Source organism: Mastigoproctus giganteus, chromosome 3, assembly GCF_048544385.1.
Source record: "Mastigoproctus giganteus isolate SK-2022 chromosome 3, ASM4854438v1, whole genome shotgun sequence".
Taxonomy (NCBI): Eukaryota; Metazoa; Arthropoda; class Arachnida; order Uropygi; family Thelyphonidae; genus Mastigoproctus; species Mastigoproctus giganteus.
The window spans coordinates 77085617-77112250 of NC_143577.1; the positions used below are offsets into that span (position 1 = coordinate 77085617).

Genomic DNA, 26634 nt, shown 5'->3' on the forward strand with positions numbered 1-26634 from the left:
TCATTTCTCTTCTACCTCCCTAAGAATTACTGGGTATATGCCATCAACCCTGAACATTCTATTTCATCACTTGTCAGTCATTTGGAGAAGTCTGGTATGAATCTGGTCATAGACTGAAGGAATTTCTAAAAGCTTCTTCAATTTAGGGCTGTAGTTAGCAAGTCTTGGGTGGAGGGAGGTGGGTTCCCCCCTCCACCCAAGATTGCACACGTAAATTGGACCCTGAACACATTTGTTCAATATACAATGGTTGAATATGGTCTAAGTTGCTGATACACCTAAAACCCAGAAACAACAGAAGCAACAATCCTAAGAGCACCTTATTTACATTTTGATTCAAAAGTGTCAAAGGAGGTTAACTTTATCCATAATTCCTATATGTAGAAGAGCTAATGCCTCGCCCTTTTACAAAGGGTAATCAATATGAGTAATTATGTAAGCTTGACTCCGGGGAAAATAATGGTGGCTAAAGAAGTACTGCAATATCATCTTGACAGGAATGCAGTTATACAGCAATCACAGCATATATTTGTTAAGGGAAGGTCTTGTCTTACCAATCTGATTAGCTACTGTGACATAATCCCAAAGAAGCTGGCTGCAAAAAATAATTTTGACATATAGAGTAAACTTCCATTATAGAACATTTGAAGGAACCAGCCCCAAAGTAGCACTATAAGTGGGGAAGCATTATAATCAGGACCCTGCATCTCTGGGTTATTTCATGGGACTAGAGGAAAAGAGCAATAAAAGTGGGATAGTGCTATAATCAGAATCATTAACGAGAGCTTACTGTAACTTAAGATTTCAGTAAAGTTTTCAATACTGTTCCTCATAAAAAAACTGCTTGGAGGAGTGTGGCATTAGGAGGCAGTTAACTTCTTTGGATAAAGAGTGTTTGAATGGCAGAAGATAGAAAATGGTTATTAATTGCCACTGCTCTTCATAGACTACTATTATTAGTGGAGTGCTTTGTGGTTCAGTGCTGTGCCATTAGCTGTTTTCAGTCGTCATCATCCCATCAGGTAGTAGGCCTAGTTAAGGTCTCCAGTCATCTGTTGGTTAGCCTTTCTGGCATTCTTGTTACTCTAGGTATGTATTGGAGAATTTAATGAGATATCCTGGTTTTATCCATTTTTTATATGTGGCCATTTTTGTTTTGTACTTTTGGATGTATTCAGTTATGGGTGACTGATAGTCTGTGTAGTATGTCCTTGTTTTTTATGTGGTCTAACAACATAAATCCTGCATTTTTTCTCATAAATTTCATATCAACTGAAATTGATTCGGTGTTCATCTTGTTTTTTGATGGTCCAGGTTTCACTTCCATATATGAGTGTTGGTCTGGCTAGTTTTCTGCCTACTTTTATTCTGGTATATCTCTGTGCTTTTGTTGGGTTAAAAACTTGATTGATTATTCTCAGTGCTCTGTTATAGTGTTGAATTTTGTTACTAATATCATTTTCTTTTTCATAAGTCAGGCTGTAGCTAAGATATTTAAAGAAATGCACTTGTTCAAGAATTGTATTATCAACACAAATTTTGCTTTGGACAGGTTCTTTTCCTTTGAAAGCCATGATATTTATTTTATTATTATTTTTTTAGTTGATATTTCCATGTTAAATTTTTTTGCAGTGAGATTTAGGTTGTGTATTCAGCATATAGTAAAGTATCAAGGTTGACTACCATTGTGTGAGGCACCTCCGTAGCCAGGTGGGCAGAAGCAGCAGTGCGTAGCATACGCTTCTTGATTAGACCGGGGTTCGAGCCCGTGACCACCAAATACAGAGGATGCGGAAAGGTCAGGGAATGACCACCGCATATCCTTGGAGCAATATGGCCTTAATTGCTAATGCGCTTAAAAACCAAATAACAAACAAACAGCTACCATTTTGTAATGTAATACTTCCATGGATTGTTAGTTTCTAGTGTCTGACAATGGCTTTGATGTATACGTTGAAAAGTAGTAGAGATAGAGAACAACCTTTTCGGATGCCACAATTTATTTGTTTCTAGTTTTATTTTTCTGTTTCCAATTTAACTGCGATTAAGTTCTGTCTGTATATATTACAGATTGCAACTATGATTTGGTTGAGAGTTTCATCATCAGCTAGTACTGTATTTCTAAAAGTTTATTTCTTTCCATATGATTAAAGGCTTTCTTATAATCAATGAATGCTGTGTGTGTTTGTCTGTTAAACTCCTTGTGTTTTTCAATTAGTAATTTCAGAGTAAAAAAACCATCTACCTTTCCTAAATCCATTTTGTTCTTTTTCAATTTTATTACTATAATACCTCTCTAGTTTGTTTTTTGCAAATATTTTATAGCCACTTAAGGAGACTTATTCCTCTGTAATTTTCACATCTTTGTGATTGCCTTTTTTATATATTGGAATGGCTATGGCTTTCTGCCAAGATTTTGGTGGAGCTTCACTGTGCCATATTCAGTTCAGAAGGTTCATAGGTCTTAATTTTAAAGTATCATCAGCATATTTGAACAACTCTGTTGATGCCATCTTCTCCTGGAGATAGATTTTCATTATTTTTTTTCTTTAAAACTTTGTACTACTTCATTTAATTCTTATATGGAAATTCCTTCTAAGTTAATTTTTGATTTTGTCTTTTCTGATTGTTTCATACTATGTATCCAAAGGTTCTGGAAGTATTTTAGCCATGTAGATTTATCTATCACATTAGTTCTTTTTTTTCTCCTTGTCTCCTGATTTAAGTTATTTAAGATTTTATAAGTAACTGGGTTTAATATAGTTAGGGAAGGACACTACATGGTGTTTTTCATTACGGTTATTATTAAAGGTTATTATATAAGGATATTATTAAATTAAAACCTCTCTTATACCACATGAAAATTAATAATATAGTTTATTAGGCTGTTTGCCTACATTACTATAAAATATCGGTGTAAATACATCATAGTGAACTCATAATGAAAAAAATACATAAGTATGTAATGTAAAGGCATCGATTCAGTTGTATCTCATGTTGTGACTACCTTCACAACAAGTTACCATGTATTGCACTACCTTGAATAAGTAACGTTTCACTAATAGAGAAGACTATTGTTACTTATTCTCAGTGGGCACCACTGAGAATAAGTATATTAAGAATAAGTACTGACAATAACAATACTTATTCAAGGTAGTCACAATATGAGATACAGTCAGATCGATGACTTTACACTACTTATGTAGTTTTTCGTTATAAGTTCACTATGGTGTATTTACACCGATATTTTATAGTGTGCATCCAGTTTCTGGGAGCATCGGCAAGAAGAGTCTGTCAGCAGCTTAGTCTGATGATGGGTATCAGTAAGATATTCGAAATGTCATCTTAAATGTATAGTAATGTAGGCAAACAGCCTAATAAACTATATTATTAATTTTAATGTGGTATAAGAGTGGTTTTAATTTAATAATAACCTTAACTGGGTTTAGTTTTGTTAGGTATACCTTTTCCTGACTTCTCTTTTGGCTGTGGCTTTTTTCCTGTTGTATTCACTTTTATCATCAGCTGATTTTGTTGATAAGTATTTCTTCATCCCATTGTCCTAGACTTCTTATGCAGTGCCATCTTTTCTTGTTGCCTGAATTTTCAGATGCTGCCTGTTTTAATATTTCACAAATATGTGTCCATTCTTATTCGACTGATTCGCTAATTTGTATATCTTGTGTCAGTTTTTTAACTCTATTGGAAAAGTGAGCCTTTTGCATGACCTTAGTATCAGATGGCTTTTCAGAAAAGCCATCTGATACTAAGGTCATGCAAAAGGCTCACTTTGAAACACACTTCATTTTTCTGTTTTCAATATTTAAAAAATACTGATGATACAAAGGTTGGCAAGGTGTTTAATTGACACAAATCACTGTATATGCTGCTGCTGCAACAAGACCTAGAGAAATTTTGGTGATATGCTGTAAAGTGACAGTTGTGGCTTAAACATTGATAAATGCAAGGTGCGAATATTTTACTACCAATTAGGTGGTACCACATTTAAATGAGAATGAAAAAGACATAGGATAATTGTACAGACAGGATGCTAGGACAACTTATGGGATTCTCTCATTGGTATATAGGAAAGTTTGCCGGCAGAAATGAGGAAATTGCTACCCTGTTGTATAAAGCAATGGTTAGGCTGCAGCTTGAGTATTGCATCAAAGTCTGGAAACTTCAATTTATAATGAAATGGATCTTTTGAGACATTTCACTTGGTATGGCTGCTATTACCAAGGGAGACTCAATTCTGCAAATTGCATACATCTGTAAATTGGCAAAGAGACCTGGTTGAAATATTTAAGGCTTCAAATGGATTGAATAAATTTGAATTGAATGAAATGGATTGAATGGCACATCCTTGTTGTTTCTCAGACAGTACATGTGGGGACATAAATTTAAATTGAAAAAGGATGGTTATAGGATACATGTACCTTATTTTAATCTAGAGGATAACTGATTGTTGGAACAAGCTTCCATCTGGTGTTGTAGAAGTAGGTAGTTTGAATAAATTTAAGGAATATTAGTTAAATCATTGGGGGGGGGTCAATGATGTTAGGATTTTTGTTTTTTTGGTTGATGCAGTATTAGCCTGCATCATTGCATCATTTGTGACTACTAATACTATTTTCCAGGCTATTGTCTTTATTGACATGAGTGAATTACTTGGCCACGGTGTTCCTCAGAGTTAACATTACTGGACTTTTTCACATGAGGCTGTGTGAAAAACGTGTATGAATCCTGTTCTGAATTTTGAGGACCTTCATAAAAGAATCACAAATGCTATTTCTGTGTCATACTAGATTTGCTAGAATAAACATGGATTAAAATTAATTATCAATTGGAGATTGTCATGTAACGAAAGGTGCTGATGTGGAAACTGTGTAACAAAACATTAAGTTTTTAGAATTTGTATTACAAATTGTAATAAAAACTTGTTGTTAATGTGTGATTTATTATTGTTGAATTGTTCAATATTATTTTATACGCACCTGTATTTTAAAGGAGATTTCTCTGTTTATATGGGTTACTTTTTCTCTTAGATATCTCCAGTATGGTAGTTATCCAGTTATCAATCCAGATAACTCCTCTTTTCCTGATTGGTTCAACCTGCAGAGATTATATCCGCATAACCTGACCTTATTTACCGACCTCAAGCCAGTTACTTTAAATATTACAAATCCCCTTCCAGGTGATTGGTTTGCTATTGCCTTTCTTAAAGATAGCACAGACAGGATTGCCCAAAAGGTTTGGCTATCTTTCTTTGTGTGGTATGGTATGAATGTTTGTTACTGTTTAAATTTTTCGTAGTTTTTGTTGATTAAAAATCAAATTTACCAGAAACGTCAGTTATTATGGATTCCACTGTAAATGATGTAGTTCTTGTTAATAATTATGTGTTTCAAAAAAGATTATTTGATTACACTGGTCAACACGTAAAATGTTATGAAAATGAAAATACCCAATCTTGACTAATTTTATGCTGCTGAACACGAAAATCACATTAAAATTTGTCGATTGGCTCTTGTTTTCGAATTACACTTGGGGTCTTATATTAGACTCTACACCGTCAACCACTGCTGTCGGCAAAATGTATGGCAACACCTCAGTTTCAGTATCATCACACTCTTATTATGCGATCTGCAACTGTTGCCTCACTCTGCATCACGTGATAAGTTGTCACCTCAAGTGCATCATCAACTCTGTTGTAGTAATCCTCGAATACGGCTAGGTTCTGGGGGATTTATTCTCAGTTAACAGTTGTTCTCTGTGAGATCCCTATTTTTTGCACAGTATTTGTGTCGTGTGAGATTAATATGCCCCATAATCGTGTGAATAGTCTGGATGACTTCTGTTACATATGTGGAGAAGTCACGTTAGATTCCAGAAAATGTCCCTTAACTCAAGCCATAAAAAAGGCCCACTTCTTGTACTTTGGGTGTAAAGTAGATGACTAGGACAAGAACTGGGCTCCACACACATGCTGCACTACTTGTTCATCAAAACTCAACATGTGGGTGAATCGAAAGGGATGTTTTATGCCTTTTGCAGTGCCCATGATATGGAGGGAGCCAACAAATCAAGTCACAGATTGTTACTGCTGTATGGTGCCTCCTATTAGAAAAGGAATGACAATGAAGAAAAAGTGAACAGTACCCAGATATACCATCTGCAATTCAACCCATGCCTCTTTGTGAAGTATTATCTATTCCTGAAACATCCGACCATTTTTCTGATGAAGATGAAGACACCGATGAACATCAACTTGGTATACACAAAAAACTACAGCAGCCATGTACGTCAAGGGATCCACAATTCTGTCCAAACCTTTATCCTTCTGAACCACATAAGGTCACAGAAAGTGAGCTTAGCGATCTCAAACTGCCGAAGAATAAGGCAGAGCTTTCGGCCTTGAGGCTACAACAGTGGAATCTTCTAGATCATTCTGTGAAAGTGGCACTATCGAAATAAAGACTATGATTAATTCTATCAAACAGAAGGTGAATGCACTGTTTGTTAGGATGTTGATGGTCTAATGGCAGCAATGAACATGTGGCTCGTTCCCGAAGAATGCCGACTATTTATAGATGCTGCGAAAGTTAGCCTTAAGGATGTGTTATTACACAATGGAAATATGATGCCTTCAATACCCCTTGTGTATACCATCCACTTAAGTGTACACTATCAGAAGTATGAGTGCCATTTTGTTAGGACTATAAAAGGCTTACACTAAGTATTGTTGCTTTCTCTGCCAGTGGGATACTCATGCCAAGGATATGCACTACAAGAAGAAGAGTTGGCCACAATTAGCATTAGCATTAGTAGAGGCATATGATGCAAGAAAGCAAGCTTATTCAGCATCAGCCAAAAAAAAAAAAAAAAAAAAAAACCCTCTCCCATTTCACCCCTCCGTTCGTTCGAAATACCTGTCCAGTTGAGCTTTAAATTTGTTTAGGCTATCAACTTCAACAACAAGTGATGGAAGTCGGTTCCACCAACCAACCACCCGCTGGCCAAAGGCAAATTTCCGCACAATGAAAATCATTAAAACCTGGAATGAAGAACATAGCATTTGAACCTCTGTTAGATCCAAATAAAGTTTTGCTTCCACCATTTCACATCAAACTGGGGCTCATGAAAAATTTCCTGAAGGCTTTGGAAGTGAACAGTCCTGCATTCACATACTTGTAAGAGAAATTCACAAGACTTAGTACAGAGAAGATGATTAAGGCATTTTCATTGGTCCACAAATAAGGCAACTTTTTCAAAAATGAACAGTTCAAATGTATTCTTATTGATAGTAAGAAATCAGCATGGAAAGCCTTTTGAAATCTTTCATCTAGTTTTCTATGAAATGTTAAAGCTGGCAACTACAGGCAGCTTGTAGAAGATCTCATTACTTCTTATGAAAAATTGGGGTGCAGTGTGTCATTGAAGATGCATTTCTTGCACTCGCACCTGGATTTCTTACCACCAGTCTGTTGTACCGTCAGTGACAAACATAGTGAGCACTTCCATCAAGACATTGCAGCAAAGTAACAAAGATACAAAAGCAAATGGAGTGCTGCCATGTTAGCTGATTATTGTTGGATGGTGAAAAGGGATGCTACCAAAACTGAATATAAGCAAAAGACAGATCCCGTGTTTGATACAGGTACGTTCCTAGATACGTCTTACTGCCATATTAAAAAAATATATATATCTTTTGTATATATAAAAAACTACTTTTTTCAAAAACAAGAGCCAATCTGCCATTTTAAGCACTATTTCCATGTTTACACCCCAATATCTATAAAGTAGACTTACTTTTCGTGCCCATAACAAGATATGACCCAAAATTTGTTCAGTGTTATATAAAACAATAGATTTTGACTACCTCTTGGAGTATTGTATACGGAGCACTTATAGCAAGAAATTGAAGTTCTTAAGTGTGGAAAAAATGAAACATCTTTATGATGACCTGATAAAAGTCAGATTTAGCCCTTTATCACTTGCATTAAATCTGATGGGTACTTTTTTTGTTTGTTATTTCTGTTATTTCTTTGAATTCAGTAATGGGGTGATATCGTCCTGTGTACCTTTCCCTACCAATTTTAACTAAGTGATGATGCATTACTTTCTGTTTTTGATATTTATGCATTACAAAACTAAAATGCCTAGTTGTCCAATACATTGCTGTGTGTATGTCAAATTTTTAGAGTGTAAATGTATGCTAATAAGTTAAATGTTCTCTGATGAATAGATCCTTGTATAATTGAACCTTTTGGACCTATCATATGTATTTTTCTCTAATTTTTCACCAAACCAGAACAGACTATCTGCAGTATCAAAAACTGGCAGAAAAACCAGAGCAAAAATACAGATGTGGTGTAAATAATTTTAAGTCTTAAGAACGGGATAAATTTAATAAATTATAATTAATAAAAGATATTTCCATTTCACTAATAAAAAAAAAATGACTGTTGATCACTGCAAGTGCAGCTATGTTCCAATTCAGTGACAGGTGATGACAGGTTAAACTAAAGAAGACTAAAGTTTCTCAGATTTCATAACATCAGTAAGCTCTTATGGTTGACAAGGAAAAATATGCTGCTAAAAGCTCTGTTGAGTTTTATTATTTGACTGTGCATAATTTTAGAAAATGTCACTATTTTATCAATATTCATTGATACGATTTTAAGAGCCATACAAATTTTAAAAAAAATAATAAATTGTAAAAATTAATAAAATTAAGATACTTTATCTTCTCTAACGTTATCATTTATCACATTAGAGACTATAAAAGCATGAATATTGGGTTATAGGTTTGTGAATTTGAACCTTAATTTTCTGCATTTTTTTGATATTCATATTGTTTTTGTTTGATTACGATAACACTAATATAGCTGAATCTGGCTTTGACCTGATACAAACTGGAAATGCCAAAAATAGTTGCTCAACAATTGCATGACTGTTTGGATATTTGACTGCAGTTTTCTCAGTGCTTCAGTAACAGCTGGTTCTAAAGCACAGAGCCCTTAATCTTTGAAACCTCTTGCCCTTAGGCTTCACATTTGCATTTTCTGCTTCAGTGTCAAGTGAGAAACAATGCAATTAGGGAATCTACACATTTTCAAAGTCTTTTAAACAAACTTAAGTCTTTTTTTTTTTTCTCTCAAGTTTTCAACATGGGTCGTAAAGATAAATAAATCATTGTTTGAAATATTATCCACAACTTCCCATTTTAAACACAAGATTGTAAAATATTGGAAGTCTTCATGTCCCTGTTGCAAGTAAAAACCAGTCTTTGAAATAAAAACTTGGCATAACAGTCCAAGCTTGAATAGATGAGCTTCCCTTCTTTTCTTGCAGTATTTTTTTACTGTATTTCATTGAATCAAGACTACAAACCAGTCAAATTTTAATTCAAACTCACTACTTACCATTCATTGGTCCATCATGTGTGGCTGAATAATTGAACTTTCTACACTGCTTGAGAAAATTAGCAGAACACGCAGAAAACGTAGTATAACTCGTGCAGCTTGCAATGAAGCAGAACAAAATTTGGTATGGTGAATAACGATGAAAGGAAGAGACAGCAAAAAACTTTGGACAGGTATAAGGAACATATATAGTGGTTGTATAAGAATTATCAAAAACTTAAAATTACAGAAGTGCTCAAAAATATGGTCATATGATATCAGTACGGCGCATGATTCCCTCCAATTGCCAAACAGACCTGACAATGGTGAACCATTCTTGATATAAGGGTATCTATACGATTCCGTGGCAACAAATCCCATCCTCCCACCAGTGCAGACCTCAGCTCACCAAGTGACCAAGGAGTTGGTTGTCGGTGTGCAATGCGATGCCTGGGGTGTCCCACATATTCAATGAGATTTAAGCTTGGTTATCGTGCTGGCTTAGTTTAGTATTTAGTTTCAAGTTTTAATATCTTTAGTTTCAAGATATTCCACCACTTGAGTTGTATGTGCAGTGCCGCTGTCGTACATGAAAAGAAAATTTGGGCCAACCACACTTCTAAAAGTCAACATAGGGTTTGAGGATTTGTTCTCAGTACATCTGCACAGTTACGGTTTCCCTATCAAAAACATTAAGAGGGGTGTGGCCATTGATCGTTATTCTGCCCACATGAGAACACTCCTTCCACCGTGTGTCCCTTTCTCTTATGTTGGAGGAACAGTACCGCATTCCTTGTTGTTTCCAGATGAAATGTCTAAAATCTGTTTGTAGGCTAAAATGGGACTCATCAGAGAACAGAACTGTACTCCATTTATCAGAGCTTTGTCACATGTTCATGGCACTAGTTTTGACAAGCTCTGCAATGGTTTGGAGTTAATGGGGTACCACTGGCTTCCTTGCATAGAGTCCAGTTGGAAATGTTTTCACCTGTAGCCACAGCAATCTCAAGAGACAGTTGATGACAGAACATTGTAGGTTTCCGTTTTGCTGCTAGAGCCAGATAGCTATCTGTTCTGGTTGACCTTGGTCAACCAGAACATAGGGTGGCAGATTGATTCCTGTTGGGTACTCATAATTTGCATGCTAGGATGCCTATTATATCAAACATTCACATTTGTCAACACTGTTCACAATAAAATATTCATGAAAAACATTTTGTTTTGTTAATTTTATCGAGCAGTGTATATACGGAAGCAACTGAATAAAACCATAGTTATCATTACATATAGTGCCAAAAAAAAAAAAAAAAAGGCAAAAATTAAGTGTACTTGCTTTTGACTTGTTTGTTGACATGATATACATATTCAAAATTTGCAAAATTTTCCACTGAGGTGTCTTGCAGACAGTATTTTGTGTATAAAAGGATTCTTCAAAAAAAAAACTGAAAATCTACACTACCTGCCAACCATCAGATGCAATTTATAAAATTAACAATTTTTAGTAATTGTTAATATAGCATTAACAATTACACTCTTTAGATGGAATATGAGTATTGACTCACCAGCCCATGGAGGGGTGGCAGTTCTTGTTAGAAACAGTTCTACCCAAGCATGTTTCTTTTCAGACTCCTTTTGAAGTAGTGGCAATGTGCACTGTAATTGGTATCACTCTTACAATAGCTTCCATATATCTCCCTCCTAATTTCTTGTTCTCCTCAGATGACATAGAAAATCTAATAGATCAGCCGTCATCTCCATTCTGCTCTCAGAAACTGCTCTAACAATCAACAAGAGAGGTAAACTAATAGAATCCCTTCTTGATGCTTATCAGCTTACCCTGTTGAACACTGATGAACCTACCTATATTCAACTGATACAAACTGAATACATTTTTCTACAGGATTCATGAGTGTAATAGACCTTTCAATCTGTTCTCCTTCCATATATAACAATAGAACAGTCTAAAAAGATGTGCAAAATGTGAAATGTTTGCAGACCTTTCTGGAATATGATCTAGCCATTGAGGGTGTCTTTGTGTGAAGAAATTAGACACCAACTGAGCATTCTGATGGGCATCTGTGAGAGTTTGAATCGGGTGGTTACCCTAGAAGAATTAAAATGGGGGGCCCATCAAGCTCTCAGCAGCCCAACTCAATGCCAGAGCTCATTCTTCTGCACCAGGCAACACTGTGGCAAACTTTGGGGCAGAATGCGCTGGTCCCACAGGAGCTAGTTATTGTTGGTGACTCAGTTGTCACGAAAATGGGAAATATGTTGTGCAAAAAGGATAGGTAGAATAGGACCAGTCTGCCAGGGGCAAAGTTGATGTACAGCAGATATCATCTTAAGGGAACAAAAGGTGATATTGTTTATACTTGTTGGCACTAACAACATTAAGAGTAGGAGATCTGCAGACTGTATTAACAAGTACAGGTCAATGTTGAAAAAAGTTGCGAGTTAGGATTAAATTTGAAAGTGTCTGCAATCCTGCCCAGACATGATAGGAGGGAGTATATGATGAGCCTTTTCAATCAATTTGGCCCTGGAAAGATTGTGCAAGGCTCATGGAGTAGAATTTTTCTTAGTGTGATCTTTGCTTGTTAATAGGAGAGATTGCTTCTTCAGGGATGGGATACATTTAAATAGGAAGGGTGCAAGAATATTTGCTGTGCTATCAAGGCAATGTGGGTCGGAAAACTGCTAGCTTGGGGGATCCACAGACTAATAGATTTAGATTAACAGTAGTTGCAGGCAGAGGTGGAAGTAATTCTTGCACTGCTTCTGTTGGAATGAGCAGCAGCCTGGAAAGCAAGTTGCTGGTGATTTTGGGAACTGCTGGGAGTCATGAAACAAGTAATACATGGGCTGTGTTAGAGTAACTAAGAGTAAGAACAAGTGCATGTATACTTACATGTACACCAATGCTAGGAGTATAGTAAATAAATTTTATGAATTTGAAGTGTTGGTCAAGACATCAAAGGCAGATAATATTGGGATATCAGAAACATGGTGTCACACAAATATAAGGAATGCAGAATTGGAATTTGGGGAGTACAATGTGTACAGAAAGGATATACAGGATAGGAAAGGAGGATGGATTATGCTGTTAGTTAAGAAACACATAAAATCTAAGGAAGTGCAATCAGTTGACATATCAATGGACAAGTGAAGTGTTGAGTCTACAAGTTCCAAACAGGTAAAATCACCTCCACTCTGCTGCCCACTTGGAAATTTCACAGGGCACACTGGAACGAATGCACCTCTCATGTCCAGTATGATGATGAAATAGTCCAGTCCCACTCCATAGATAATGTCACTGAGCATATAACTAACCAGATATTACAAGCTGTTACCTCTGCAATTCCAAAATCTTTGTCAAGGAAATGCAGCAATTACTGGTAAATGCAGCAATTACTGGTGGAATCAGGAATGTATGCATGCTAAACAGTGGGAGGATAAAAAAATTGATCTTGGAATTTGTTTCTTGAATTCCCTACAACTAGTAACCTAAATCACTTTAAAAGACTCAAATCCAAATTCTGCCAAATAAGAAGAATAGAAAGAAAGATGCCTGGATTAGTTTTTCTTCAACTATAAACAAGAACATATCAATGGACAAGTGAAGTGAATGAACAAGAACATATCAGTGGACAAGTGATGCCTGGATTAGTTTTTCTTCAACTATAAACAAGAAAAAACAGGCATTACTCACATGGAGGACAGTTCAAACACTTATTGGCAAATAAGTGCAGTCCCCAGCTTTGATACTTAACTAGGAAGGGAACTAGTCCTTACTGGGACAAGTTGTCCCAAACTTGTCCCAGTAAGGACTAGTTGTCCTTACTGGGAGAAATAGCAAATGCCTTAGCTGAATCATTTACTATGTATCAGCAGTATCCACCTACAACCAATCTTTCAGCAAATTAAAGAATCTGCAGAACAGCATAAGATCAATTTTTCTACAATGGTTTCACACCCATACAACCAGCCATTCGTTTTAACAAAACTTTTAGTCTCTCAATAAAACATCCAGTAGGCTGCTGGTCCAGATGGGATCTACTGTATAATGTTAAAAGAACTAAACAACACAGCAAAAAAAGAACATTGTTAAAATACTACAATCTAATATTTTTAGAAAATACTTACCCAAACTCTTGGCTTCACTCAATTGTGGTCTAGCTTTCTTGAAGCCAAGACAGCATCGCACCTTTCCACATAATTGCAGGCCGATTTCACCGACTAGCTGTTTAGGCCAAATCCTGGGAAAAAATAGTTCACAGGAGATAACATGGTTCCTGGAAACTAAACACTTGCTAAACAGTAATCTGTAGAAAGAATTGGTCCATGTTAGACATGATGATAAAAACAGAAGAAAACGTCTGTAATGCTTTCATAAGGAGACAAAATCTGTACACAATTAATCTCGATATTGAGGAAGCCTTCAATACCACCTGGCAATGTGGTGTTCTTCAAGATCTACATTCTTTTGACTTGAGAGATCAATTACCCCGATTTATACAAAACTTACTATGCCACAGAATGTTACAGGCTAGATATATGAGCAATTTATGCAAATTATTTGAACAAGAGGTGGAGAGTACTGCAGGGTTCCATCCTCAGTGCGACAATATTTTCTATGAGAATTACAAACAATGACATAGGATGTACTAAATACATTTGAATTGTACATTTGCTGGCAACCTTATTATCAATCACAAACTGTGAATGCCATTGAAAAGCAGTTTCAACTTCCCATGAGCAAATAGAATCATGGGTGCTATAGAATGGTTATTCCATAGCAGAAAAGAAATCCACTGCAGTTCATTTTTGTAAAATATGCAGACTTCATCTGAATCCAGAAATATGTTTAGAAACCAATCTGATCCTCTTACCAACAATTTTTATTTATTGGGTTTACATTTAGACAAACTTAATTGTGCTACTGATATAGCTTATCTTTGGACAACTTAGTTTTCATTAGGTTTACTGCGATTTTGATTGCAAGAGCTCATGCTCAGTTGGGACATTAACTTCCAGCATATCTTCCAAGATGTTGCTACTTCTGAACTTCCGTGGACTCAATTCTCACCTCACTGCAACAATTAGCATTAGTAGAGATATATGATGCAAGAAAGCATGCTTATTTAGCCTCAGCAAAAAAAAAAAAAATAAAAATTCCCGTTTCACCCATCCATTCACTCCAAAAGTTTGTCTAGTTCTGCCTTGAATTTATTTAAACTGTCAACTTCCACAACAACAGATGGATGTTTGTTCCACCAATTAACTACCCGCTGGCTAAAGGCAAATTTCTGCACATCTATTCTACAAGCGTCTTTCCTCAGTTTGAATCTATGCCCCCTCAGGTTCTTAATCTGAGCAAGAGGAAGAATCCCATCAGCATTCAGCTTGCTCAACCCATTCAAGGCCTTATACACCTCAATCAGATCACCTCGTAGGTGCCTACTCTCCAGGTGCTGCAATTTGCAGAACTTAAGCCTTTCTTGGTAAAAGTACCCCTTTGTTCCCCTCACCAATCTTGTTGCCCTTCTTTGTACTACTCGTTCTAGCAACTCTACATCCTTCCTAAAATGAGGCCTCCAGACATGTACACAGTGCTCTGGGTGTGACCTGACCATTGCCTTGTACAACGGGATGATTAAGTCCCTGTCCCTGCTAGCAAAATTCCTATATATCATTGACAAGACTCCATGACCTGCTCTGGCAGCCCGTCTGCACTGATCAGCAAACTTCATATTTTACTGCACAATTACCCCCCCCCAGGTCTTTTTCACTTTCCACTTCCCTGAGTGCAGTACCACACAGTTGGTACATTTCTCTTAGGTTATTGCTACCCATATGCAGTACTTTGCATTTGTCAATGTTAAACTTCAGTTGCCACTTCTCAGCCCATTCGCTCAACTTATCTAGATCCAGTTGGAGTAGCATACTGTCTTTACTGTCATTAACAACCCTACCAACCTTTGTATCATCTTGGACAAATCCTGATATACCTTCATCAATATCATTGATGAATATGCAAAACAATGGGCCCAGCAGTGTCCATTGATTATCACTCTCTGTCGTCTCCCACTCAACCATCCCTTTATCCAATGTAGCCATACATTGCCATACCTCTCCAATTTGTACAGCAATCTTCCATGTGCAACAGTATCAAAAGCTTTCCTGATATCCAAGAATATGATATCAAATTTATTTTTGACATTCAGTTCCTTTGTGACCACATCATAGTATCCAATAAAATTGGTCAGACAAGACCTCCCTTTAACAAACCCATGCTGTGTCTTAACTATTACTGCAGTCTTATCTAGATGATCCTGCCATGCTTCTTTAACCAGTGACTCCATTATTTTTTCCCAGAACACAAGTTAAACTAACAGGTCTATGGTTAATTGTAATCTTTTGTGAACCCCCTTTGTGAATTTGGTGATACATTTGCACACCTCCAGTCCATTCAGACCTCTCCTGAGTCCAAGGAAGCTCTCATAATTATGACTAAAGGTTTGCTTACTTCCTTTGCTGCCTCTTTTAATATAACTGGATAGATCCCATCTACCCCATGTGCATTCCTTATGTTAAACTTCAACAATTTTTCCTTCCATTTTGCTGTCAGTTATTACAAAATCACTTAGCTCCCTGTTAGAGTTTGATAAACTTCTGGCATTTCCCTCATCGAATAACTCCATGTGTGAATGTAGATGCAAAATACTCATTCAGTTTATCAACTACCAGAGCATGATCATCAATAGTCAACCCATCTATGCTAAGTGGACCAATCTGACTCATCCCTTTCCTTTTATAATTTACATAAGTAAAGAACTCTTTGCTGTTTTTCTTTGCATCCTTTGCCAAATGCACGAGATGCAATCAGTTATCAGGGAATATATAAAACCTGCAGTAGATATAAATTGGTCTGCAATCTAGTCAAGAAGAGAGTTAGGCAAAGAAAAGCAAATTACAAGAAGTCTCTGAAAAATGTAAAGAATACTTTAATTACGTTAACAGTAGAAGGAAAGGGATGAATCACAATGGTGATTCATCGACAGTTATAGATATGGTACTATAACTGTTGATGATCCTACTCTTGACAGGCTTCTGACAAGCTGAATAGGTATTTTGCATATACATTAACACAAGACGATTTTTAGGGATGAAAATGCCAAAAGTACAGTGTATGAAATTCTAACAGAGAGCTAAATGATTTTGTGTTAACTGAGAGGAAAGTGGAGAGAAATTGTTGAAGCCAAAAGTAAGTAAAGGAACTGGTATGGGTGGGGTTTATCCAATTATATTAAGAGTGATTACAGTGGAATGGAAATCACAGAAAGTAACAAAGGAATTGCTATGGATAAACAGATGGTTGAGAGGGAGAAGACAGAGTGGTTATCAACAGGCACTGTTCTTCTTGGACTAATGCTATTAGCAGAGTCCAGCACAGTTTAACGTTGGGTCTATTGTTATTTTCAATATTTATTAATGATATTTATGGAAACTTGTCATGCCTAATGTCTGAGTTTGCAGATGATACAAAGATTGGCAGAATGGTTAATGACAGCAATCAGGGTATGCTACTGCAACAAAGTTGGAAAAAATTAGGCAGATGGGCTGAGAAATGGCAGTTGAAGTTTAACATTGAAAAATGCAAGGTAGTGCATGTGGGAGCAGAATCACAGGATAACATACCGTGTCCACTCAAGGCAGTGGAGAATGAAAAAGATCTGGGGGTAACATCATATCTGATTGTGCAGTCAGATATAATGTTCTCTGAGGAGTGCAACATCCCATCAGCTACTAGGACAGCTGATGGGATTTTGCCAGTGACGTACAGGAATTGTTCCCGCAGGGATGAGGTGATTTTCCCTTTGTTAAGGTGGTGGTTAGGCCACATCTTGAGTATTATAGAGGTCTGGAAGCCTCATTTTTGGAAAGTTGGAGACCTGTTAGAATGGGTGCAAAGAAGAGCAATGAGATTAGAGAAGTGAACAAAAGGGTACTCATACCAAGAATGTCTTCAGCTCTGCAAATTATAGCATCTGGAAGCTAGGCACTTGCAAGATAATCTGATCAAGATGTTGAAGGCTTCGAATGGATTGAGTAAGCGAAATGCTGACAGCAGCATTATACTTGCTCAGGCAACGCACATAAGGGAGCAGAGGAAGGATGGTTGCAGGATATATATATATATATATATATATATATATATGAAAATTTGTCTTCAGCAAGAGAGGCATTGATTGTTAAAATAAACTTCCATCTAGTGTTGTGGAAGTGGGTAGTTTGAATAAATTTAAGGAAGAATTGGACAAATTATTAGATGTGATAGGGGAAGGAAAAGGGTTTTTTTTTTTTTTGTTGCTGATGCTGGATAAGCTTGTTTTCTTGCATCCTTAGCCAACATTAATACTATATATTGTGTGTGTGTGTGTGTGTGTGTGTGTGTGTGTGTGTGTGTGTGTGTGTGTGTGTGTGTGTGTGTGTGTGTGTGTGTGTGTGTGTGTGTGTGTGTGTCACAAATGAAAGTAAAATAAAATAAAAATAAATATAGATAGAGAAGTTATTAATCACAAAATGCCAAGCCTAGTTGAAGAGAAAAAAAGAGAAAGAATGTTAAGAATCTATAAAAAAAAAAAAAAAATCATTAAGTAGAATTAAATCTGAATTAATGCCAAATTAACAGGATAATCATATGTGCAAAAGCTGAAAGAAAAAGAGAAGAGGGTAATAGAGATTAAAATTCAAAAATAAGAATTAAAAATTTTAAAAATTAAAAATTGGTACATAGATCAGATATTTCATCAGGGGGCTACTCCTGATCATGTACCAAACACTGTGTTTCTATGCAAACTCATGCCGATGGAGAAGCTATTAAAATGAAATAGATAAAAAAAAAAATTATTTTTTAATTTTTTAATCTCCAGAAACATGAGTGAGGTAGCCCCAACGCAGTGCATTTAGATTAATAAATTAAGTAACGTAGTGTATTTAGAAATAGATTGAGTCGATAGTATGTAAGAACACAAACGCAGTGTGTTTAGTTTAATAAATTGAGTAGAAAGTATGTAAGAACGTAAGTTTAAATCGAAAGTATGCAAGTTAAATAATAATAAATAACAAGGTAGCGGTATAGAAAAAGGAAGCAATGCAAGGTAGGGGAGGGAAAAGAAGTTAAAAAACAGGCAGGATGATATTTAGCCTTATGTTAACTACTAAATTACTACCTAAATACTTAACTACTTAACCACTAAACTTTTTTAATATTATATATTTGACCATGTTAAACAGGCAGATGATAACAGAAACAGATAGCTCAGTTAATTTTGAGGGGGATATATTGAGAGGGTTCATCATCATCAGCCATTTTCAATCCACTGCAGGATGAAGGCCTCTCCAGCAACTTTCCAGTTCTTTCTGTTTTGAGCACTGGCCATCCATTTACTACTCAAAAACTCATGAATTTCATCTATCCATCTCCGCCTTTGTCTTCCAGGTTTTCTTCTAGCTCCTCTTGGGTACCATTCTGTTATTTTCTTAGTCCATCTGTCATCATGTCTTCGAGCTATGTGTCCTGCCCAAGACCATTTTAGTTCTTTAGTTTTGATAAGAATGTCCTTTACTTGAGTTTGCTGCCTAATCCATGTGTTTCTCTTCTTATCTAACAGTCTGATTCCCAATTTAATTCGTTCCATTCTTCGTTGTGTAGTTCTTAGCTTCTCTTCCATTCTTTTGGTGAGTGCCCAAGTTTCACTTCCATAAGTCATGGTGGGGAGTATACATTGATTCATTATTTTACGTTTCAGACAAACTGGGATATTGCTCTTCAGTATGTGACTATATTTCCTGAATGCTATCCATCCAAAATTTATTCTTCTCTTGACTTCCAGCCATTTATCATTATTCCAGCTAATAACTTGTCCCAGATAAGTATATGACTCCACCTTTTCAATTACTGCTCCTTCAATCATTATTTCCCTTTCCGTGGCATACTTGTTCATCATTACTTTTGTTTTAGCCATATTCATCTTTAGTCCAAAATCCTTACTAACTGTGCATAACTGATTAAGATTTTCCTCTAATTCTTTGGGATCGTGGCTTATGACCACAATGTCATCTGCAAATCGTAAATGGTTTAGGTACTCTCCGTTCACATTGACTCCTTTCTGCGACCAGTCTAATCTTCTGAAAGCTTCCTCAAGGGCAGCAGTAAACAGCTTCGGAGATATTGTGTCTCCTTGTCGAACTCCTTTCTCGATTTTAAATTTGCTACTGTCTTTGTCTAGTCTAATAAAGGATGTAGCACTCTCATATATTTTCTTCAAAATCATAATATATGGAGTATCTATGCCTTGTCTTTCCAGTGCCTGAAACATTGCCTTATGCTGTATAGAGTTAAATGCCTTTTCATAATCCACAAATGCCAGGCATAATGGTGTTTTATATTCATTTGCTTTCTCCATTAGCTGTGATATTATGTGAAGGTGATCCATAGTTGAGAATCCTGTCCTAAAGCCAGCTTGCTCTTTCGGTTGATTCTCATCAAGTATTCTTTCTAATCTGTTAGTAATGACCCTTGTGAACAACTTGTAGATATGGGATAACAAGCTAATTGGTATATAATTTCCAATTTCTGATTTATCTCCTTTCTTATGCAGCAAAACTATGATTGCATTATTCCACTGCACACCTTTTCTAATGCACTTTGTGAAGAGCCTTGCCAGTTTTTGTGTTATGTCTCTTCCTCCCAATTTTAACAACTCTACAGTAACTTCATCTTCCCCCGGGGCTTTCCGATTCTTCATTTTCTTCAATGCATGTTCTACCTCATCAGGAAGAATATCGGCTATGTCGTATGTGTTGCTACTTTGCAATCCATCTTCCCCACTGCTGGTATCATTCCCTCGCTCCTTGTATAATTCTCTATAGTAGTCTTCTGCTATTTGAATTATGCCTTCTCTGCTATTTATAAGTACACCATCGCTATTCTTCAGTTTCAGTATCATTTGTCTTTCTGTATTACTGCTCATGGCTGCTGATTTAAATCCTTTGTTTTCCCTTAATGCTTGTTCTACCTTTCTTGTGTTAAATCTTCTTATGTCCTCTCTGAGTCTCTTTCTAATGGCTTTGCATAACTCAGTATACTCAATTTTCTCCCTGTCAGTGTTTTTCTTGCTCTTCATTTGTCGTCTTTGGTTCATAATGACAAGTGTTTCTTGACTAATTTTTTCTTCTTTGGATTTCTGTTTCCCTATAGGTTTCTTGGGCTTTATCACTTTCAGAAAGTTGTAATATTCCTCGTCGATATCTTGGTCCTGAGCAGTCTGCAGAAGCTCAAACTTGTTCTTAAGTTCCAGTACATACTGCTTTTTCTCCTCCTCTGTTATTTCAAAGACCTTTGTATTATTTAGTCGAGTCAGTTTTTTCCTTTCCTACATCTATATCAAGTGTACATCTTACCATTCTGTGATCACTTCCAACATTTACCTTATTCAGGACGGTAACATCATTCACAATATATCTTCTGTTAGTGAGGATGAAGTCGATTTCATTAGTTGTTAATCCATTTGGACTCTTCCATGTCCACTTTCTGTTCACCCTTTTCTTGAAAAAAGTGTTCATTACTGACATTCCTTGAGATTCTGCAAATTCCACAAGTCTTTCACCTCTTATTTCTTTCACCAATTCCAAAATTTCCTATAGTTCCTCTTTCTGCGCTGTTTTGCCTTTTTCCAACCTTAGCATTGAAGTCCCCCATAATAATAGTGTAGTGGGTTTTCTGCTCATCTAGAAGACTCTCAATTTCAGTGTACATTTCTTCAACCTCTTCATCATCATGGCTCGATGTTGGTGCATAAATCATTATAATCTTTAGCTTGTACCTCTTAGAAATCTTGAGTATTAGTCTTGACACTCTTGGTGATGTACTTTTGAATTCCAAAATGATGTTTTTAAAATCTTTATGGACCAGAAACCCAACTCCACCTTCACTCCTTTCACTGTTTCCATTAGTGTACAGGAGATTTCCACTTGATAAACTTATAAGTGATTCATTTCTTCTTCTTGTTTCAGCCAAACCAATGATATTCCAATTCACATTTTCTAATTCCTTTTCCAGCTCTAATATCCTGTCTTCACCGATGAGTGATTGTACGTTATAACATGCCAGGTTCAATTTCCGTGCATGGCAGCCTGGTCGTACCCAGAGAGGGTTAGCCCTCGATAAAGTCCCTTTCACTGTATCCTATTACCTATAATTAACAGTTGGTATTATTTTATCATTACATTGTATTGCTAATTAGTATTCTTTACTAGGTTTGGCCATGGAAGCTGGTATTGGCTATTAGAGAGTTACTTGGGTGATTTGATCTACAGGTCTATTGTGGTCAGCATGTTTAATTACATATGTTCGTATATTTATACATGAGTAGATTCGGTTTTTTACATTTTCGGCCTCTACCAATATAACTAACATAATATCCGATTAAATAATATGTACCTATTTTACTAAGGCTATAATAAAGTATATTGCGACGGATGTAACATACAATCAAATATAGATGGCATTAATCCGATCTGGATTATATTACATTACATTATATTATATTATATTATTATATTACATTATATGAAATATTTATAAATTGCTCCTATTATTGATATATATTCATAATTTTATTAGAGATAAATAAAAATATGAAATAAATGTGGTATTTTCAATTGATGATATATCAAATTAAACACTTTTATACCACATATGAAATTGCTGCTTATGGCAACAAGTTATACTTAGTGGTTCCTCATTAACTATTATACTTGCAACCAATCATGTAAATTAAATCCAGTTAGAGATAAACAATGGGACTGCAGAATGAAAAAGAGAGATTAATAAGCACGAGCCAAAACTCGCTCTGGGAATCACAACAGCATGAAATCCTAAAAGGATAAGGTGCAACTGCTGTGTTCGGTATTACTAGACACCCTAACCACGTGTAGCCCATAAGTAAATCCTGACACAAAGAGAAGGGAAAAAATAAAAAAGAGCTCCTCATGGTATAAAATTGGGATATAATAGGATTGTATACTACTCCATTAAATGGTAATGAATATGTCAGTATTAATCTAAAAATGTAGAATAATTTTGAATATATAATCACATTAGGGATAATATATACTAATAGATTTACTGTTCTGTTATGGCGCCTCCGTAGCCAGGAGGGAAGGAGCAGCAGTGCGTAGCACACGCTTCTTGATTAGACTGGGGTTCGAGCCCGTCACCACCAAATACGGAGGATGCGGAAAGGTCATGGAATGACCACTGCATATTCGCGGAGCAGAAAGGTCATGGAATGACCACTGCATATTCCCGGAGCAATATGGCCTTAGTTGCTAATGTTCCTAAAAAACAACAACAACAAGATGTTCTGTTATAAAGAATATTGTTTTTAAAATTAAATAATATTCAGTATTGTTTGTTATAGAATAGAAAATCAATCAGATTAGCAAATAGATTTTCATTATTAATGTAAATATAGTAAAATTACAAAGTGTAGATCATTGACTGCTGTGGGAAACCTCCACAGGACAGATATGTACTGCAGCTATTTCTTGAAAATGTCTCTTAATGTGTGCTTCAAATTATGACTGATATCATCTTTTATTCCAACTGTGCATTGCATAAACTTTTAAAGCCAGTGCCTTCACTTCAGCAGCCACAGGAAGTTTTCGAAAGGGGAGCAGTACTCCAAATTACCAAGTGCAATTGTGAAATTAGTGTACAGTGAAGCAGTTTTCACCATTACTTTAAAAAATAAATAAAACCATTCCTCTTCCAAGTTTGTGTGGCATATAGTTTGAATTACAGTAGATGTCTGTCAGTAAGAAAACAGGTTAACATGCATTGAAGTGCAGAACTTGGGGATAAATTCTACAATATTATTTCATTTTTATTTTATTAAAATTTTTAGTAAAATTTTTAAAAAGTGCTTGATTTTTTTAAATTTTCAGATATTTGAATACCAGATTTATTCTATTTTCCTGTACATTGGAAATTAAAATTTACTCTTTATTTTATTATAATAAAATTATAATATCTTAATTTTTATTTATTATAATTTTAGGATCTCTTTGTTCCTTGCATGGCATGGTTATCATCATCTGTGAAATCTGAAATTGAAAATAATGTGATAACAATTTTGCCCCATTCTGTAGCATATCAGCACAATGTAACAAAACTGCAGTATTACAAGTGAGTTTAAATTTTTATTTCTTTTGCAACTATATTGTACAATATATTAATTTATAACTTAGCAGTCCAACCTTTGCGTGGACACCGCTTTGAATCGTCTCAGGAAATCAATCATTAAAATTGAATCGTGGTTTCAGACAAAAAGTGCAGACTTCTATGATCAAGACATTAAAGAACTGACCATAGATGGCAGAAATGTGTTATATACATGGAAAGTGCATAGAAAAGGATTAAAGTTCCTATGAAGTTTCACCTTTCTAGGTCTATTATTATTTCTAGGTAAGGGTATGAACTTTTTGATACCCCCTTGTATGTTGGGTTTTCCATGAGTATTACTGAATGTATGTGGTTTGTTGGGTTGATTTAGAAAGTAAGGTCATGTGTTAAAATTAAATCTTACACATTCTGGGATCCAGGTAATTCCTGTTTCAGAGTACAGATTTAGAGTTTGTCAGAAATGATATTGTTTTCTAGAGTGTTGAAAGCAGTGTTAAGGTGGTGCAGAGAGATGCCAAGATTAGCATTGAGTGGACAGTAGAGAGAGAGAGAGAGAGAGAGAGAGAGATGAAATAGAATGAGGCTGTAGGAGCTGTATGGATATAGGCAGCAAGCTATTTCTAAGAGAGGTTTGTTATCGGGAGTTTGTGCATTTGACTGTAATCAGCATGCTTACCACTTCATCTGATTAAGCCAATGTATGGGACTGAGTTATGGTGTCATAGCTGCCAGCTTTTGACTTTTGAAAAACTGGAGATTAGATATTTGTAAGTGTGAGGAAAACAAAGTTCTTCCCAAAAAACAGGTTTATTTGAAATTTATAGTGCACTAGAAATTAAATTTTACTGACCAAATACACGTTTAATATTAAAATACAACCATTGGATTGCTTACTACTGCAATATGCTTTTAAAAATTAGCTTACCTAAAGTTCTTCTATCTGTGGATTTCTATTTGAATTGTCTTTTAGAAATAAATATCATTGGTTCAAAAAATATATGTAGCAGACTCTGTACTTCTTCAGAAATGCTGAATCAAAGTTTTGTTTATAACAATGGTAGCACTGCTGTTCAGACATCGTTGTCAAGAACACTTCAAAACTGCACCAGAAAGAGATCTGGATTCAAGTTTTTTTTTTTAATCTGGTTAAATATTCTTTGACATTCAGCATTGCTATGAGGGAATTATTAAAATGCCAAGAATGATTCAGGATAATTTATATTTCATGCTTTCTTATGTACCTATTAGTTATTCAACAAAGGATCACTATACATCAGTTCTTTTTTTTCTTTCATTATAGCATCTGGTAAGTTTTCACATTGAAATTGACAGACAGAACTGATTAACAAAATATCTGTTTCTTTACTTTCAATTATTGAATGTTTCAATTTGGTTCAAAAAACTTGTTCTCCAAATAGCATATCAGATGATGAATTGGTTCTCTAATTGTAATTATATTTAAGTTAGTTAAATAACACTTAATGCTTCCAATAACCCAGATGAGCAACTTGCTATCTACAATTTTTGTTTGGAGTTGACAAACTTCAATTGTTGTAAGGAAAACACACTTTGGGCTTAGGAATTCACAATAGAAAGTTAGCTTTCTGTCTTCTGCTATAAATGTATTAAATGTTTGAAATTGTGACACTTCATTGGATGGTATCAGTATAAAATCATCACAACAGCTCAACCTGTAAATGTACACTAACTTTTTTTTTTTATTTATTGCATCAACTTGTTTTAACAATCCATGATGTATTGTCTCTATACTTGTCTCTCAGCCTCTCATTGGGCTTTTGTAATTGTCCCTGTCAAGAAATTAGCAAAGGCTGCTAATTTATTGACAGGGAAGGGTGGTGTTTTGGCTTGTATTTCTAGCCTATCAGTAATGTGAGTTAAGGTTGAAAATGAGTGTTAATTTCTTTGAAAATAAATCTTTAATTATATTAGTTTTAATGAACTTTAAAGTATTTTATTAATCTTTATTACTTTGTAAATTGAAAGAGGGTATCATCCATGGGCCTATGCATTGCACTGGAAATGAAAACCTAGAGGTTTTTTTTTTTTTTTTTTTGACTGACTGAATAATTACATTTATACAAATTCTGATTTTAATGAAGTTTTACTATTTCTTTATTTTCTGTTTATTACTTTATGTACTATTACTTTATTATTATATTCTTTTATATAAAAGCCTGAGATAAACAATATTTTTGCAAAAATACAGTGAAACTGTATGGTACCAATTCTAGTACAACAGTGAGATGGATAAGGGATCAAATCAAGTCAAAAAGATAGATTCCCCAGTGTAAATCTGGAGAGTTGGCATCTATATGTTGTCTGTAGACCACTTGTGATCCAGTAGTTGGCATGTGCAGCTATAATTAGGAGTGTGGGGGGGGGGGTGTTTTCAACTTTGTATGCTGCCACTGCCCATTGTGAACTGTGGCACTGAAAATCTGACTGTCCTTAATAATTCTATGTGCATACAATCACAATGAATGTGTAAATTCTTCTGTCCTTGGCCATCTAGAGAATAAATGGAAATTTATTTATTATTAATGATTGAACCCAATCCAATATTGTTGGTAGGTGGGAAGATAACATCTGTTTATGTAGATATTGAATTCTGTTTTGAATAATTTGAAAAAAGTTGTTCCAACAATGGTTTGACCTTGGAATTTTTTTTCCCCTTTTTGATATGTAATGCTATGCTCAATCTTATATTGTTGAATCGGTTTTTTTTCAGTTTTCCAACAGGGACAGTCCATAGAGAATGCACAGTATTTTCCCCTGCAATTCAGTTATTTCTGGTGGTCTGCTGTACAAACTATATGAGTGTGCAGAAACTCCTGCAGAAATTTTTAAATGTCCATACTTTTGACATTTAAAATACCAAGTCAGGTTTGGAATGTGTATCCTTATGGGACAAGGTACCTCGTTTTGCTCTTTTTTTTCCCCTTATTCTTCCTT

At 35.5% G+C, this 26634-nt stretch overlaps 1 protein-coding gene across 1 annotated transcript in view; it reads left to right on the top strand.

Moving 5' to 3' along the window:
* Window positions 1-26634, top strand: part of LOC150088094 (transmembrane protein 8B-like) — a 265188-nt gene that overhangs the window by 57578 nt on the left and 180976 nt on the right. Inside the window, exons 3-4 of the mRNA XM_090370569.1 lie at window positions 5049-5253; window positions 23537-23664. Of these exons, the coding sequence (XP_090226695.1) occupies window positions 5049-5253; window positions 23537-23664 (333 nt within the window). The remainder of the gene's footprint in view (window positions 1-5048; window positions 5254-23536; window positions 23665-26634) is intronic.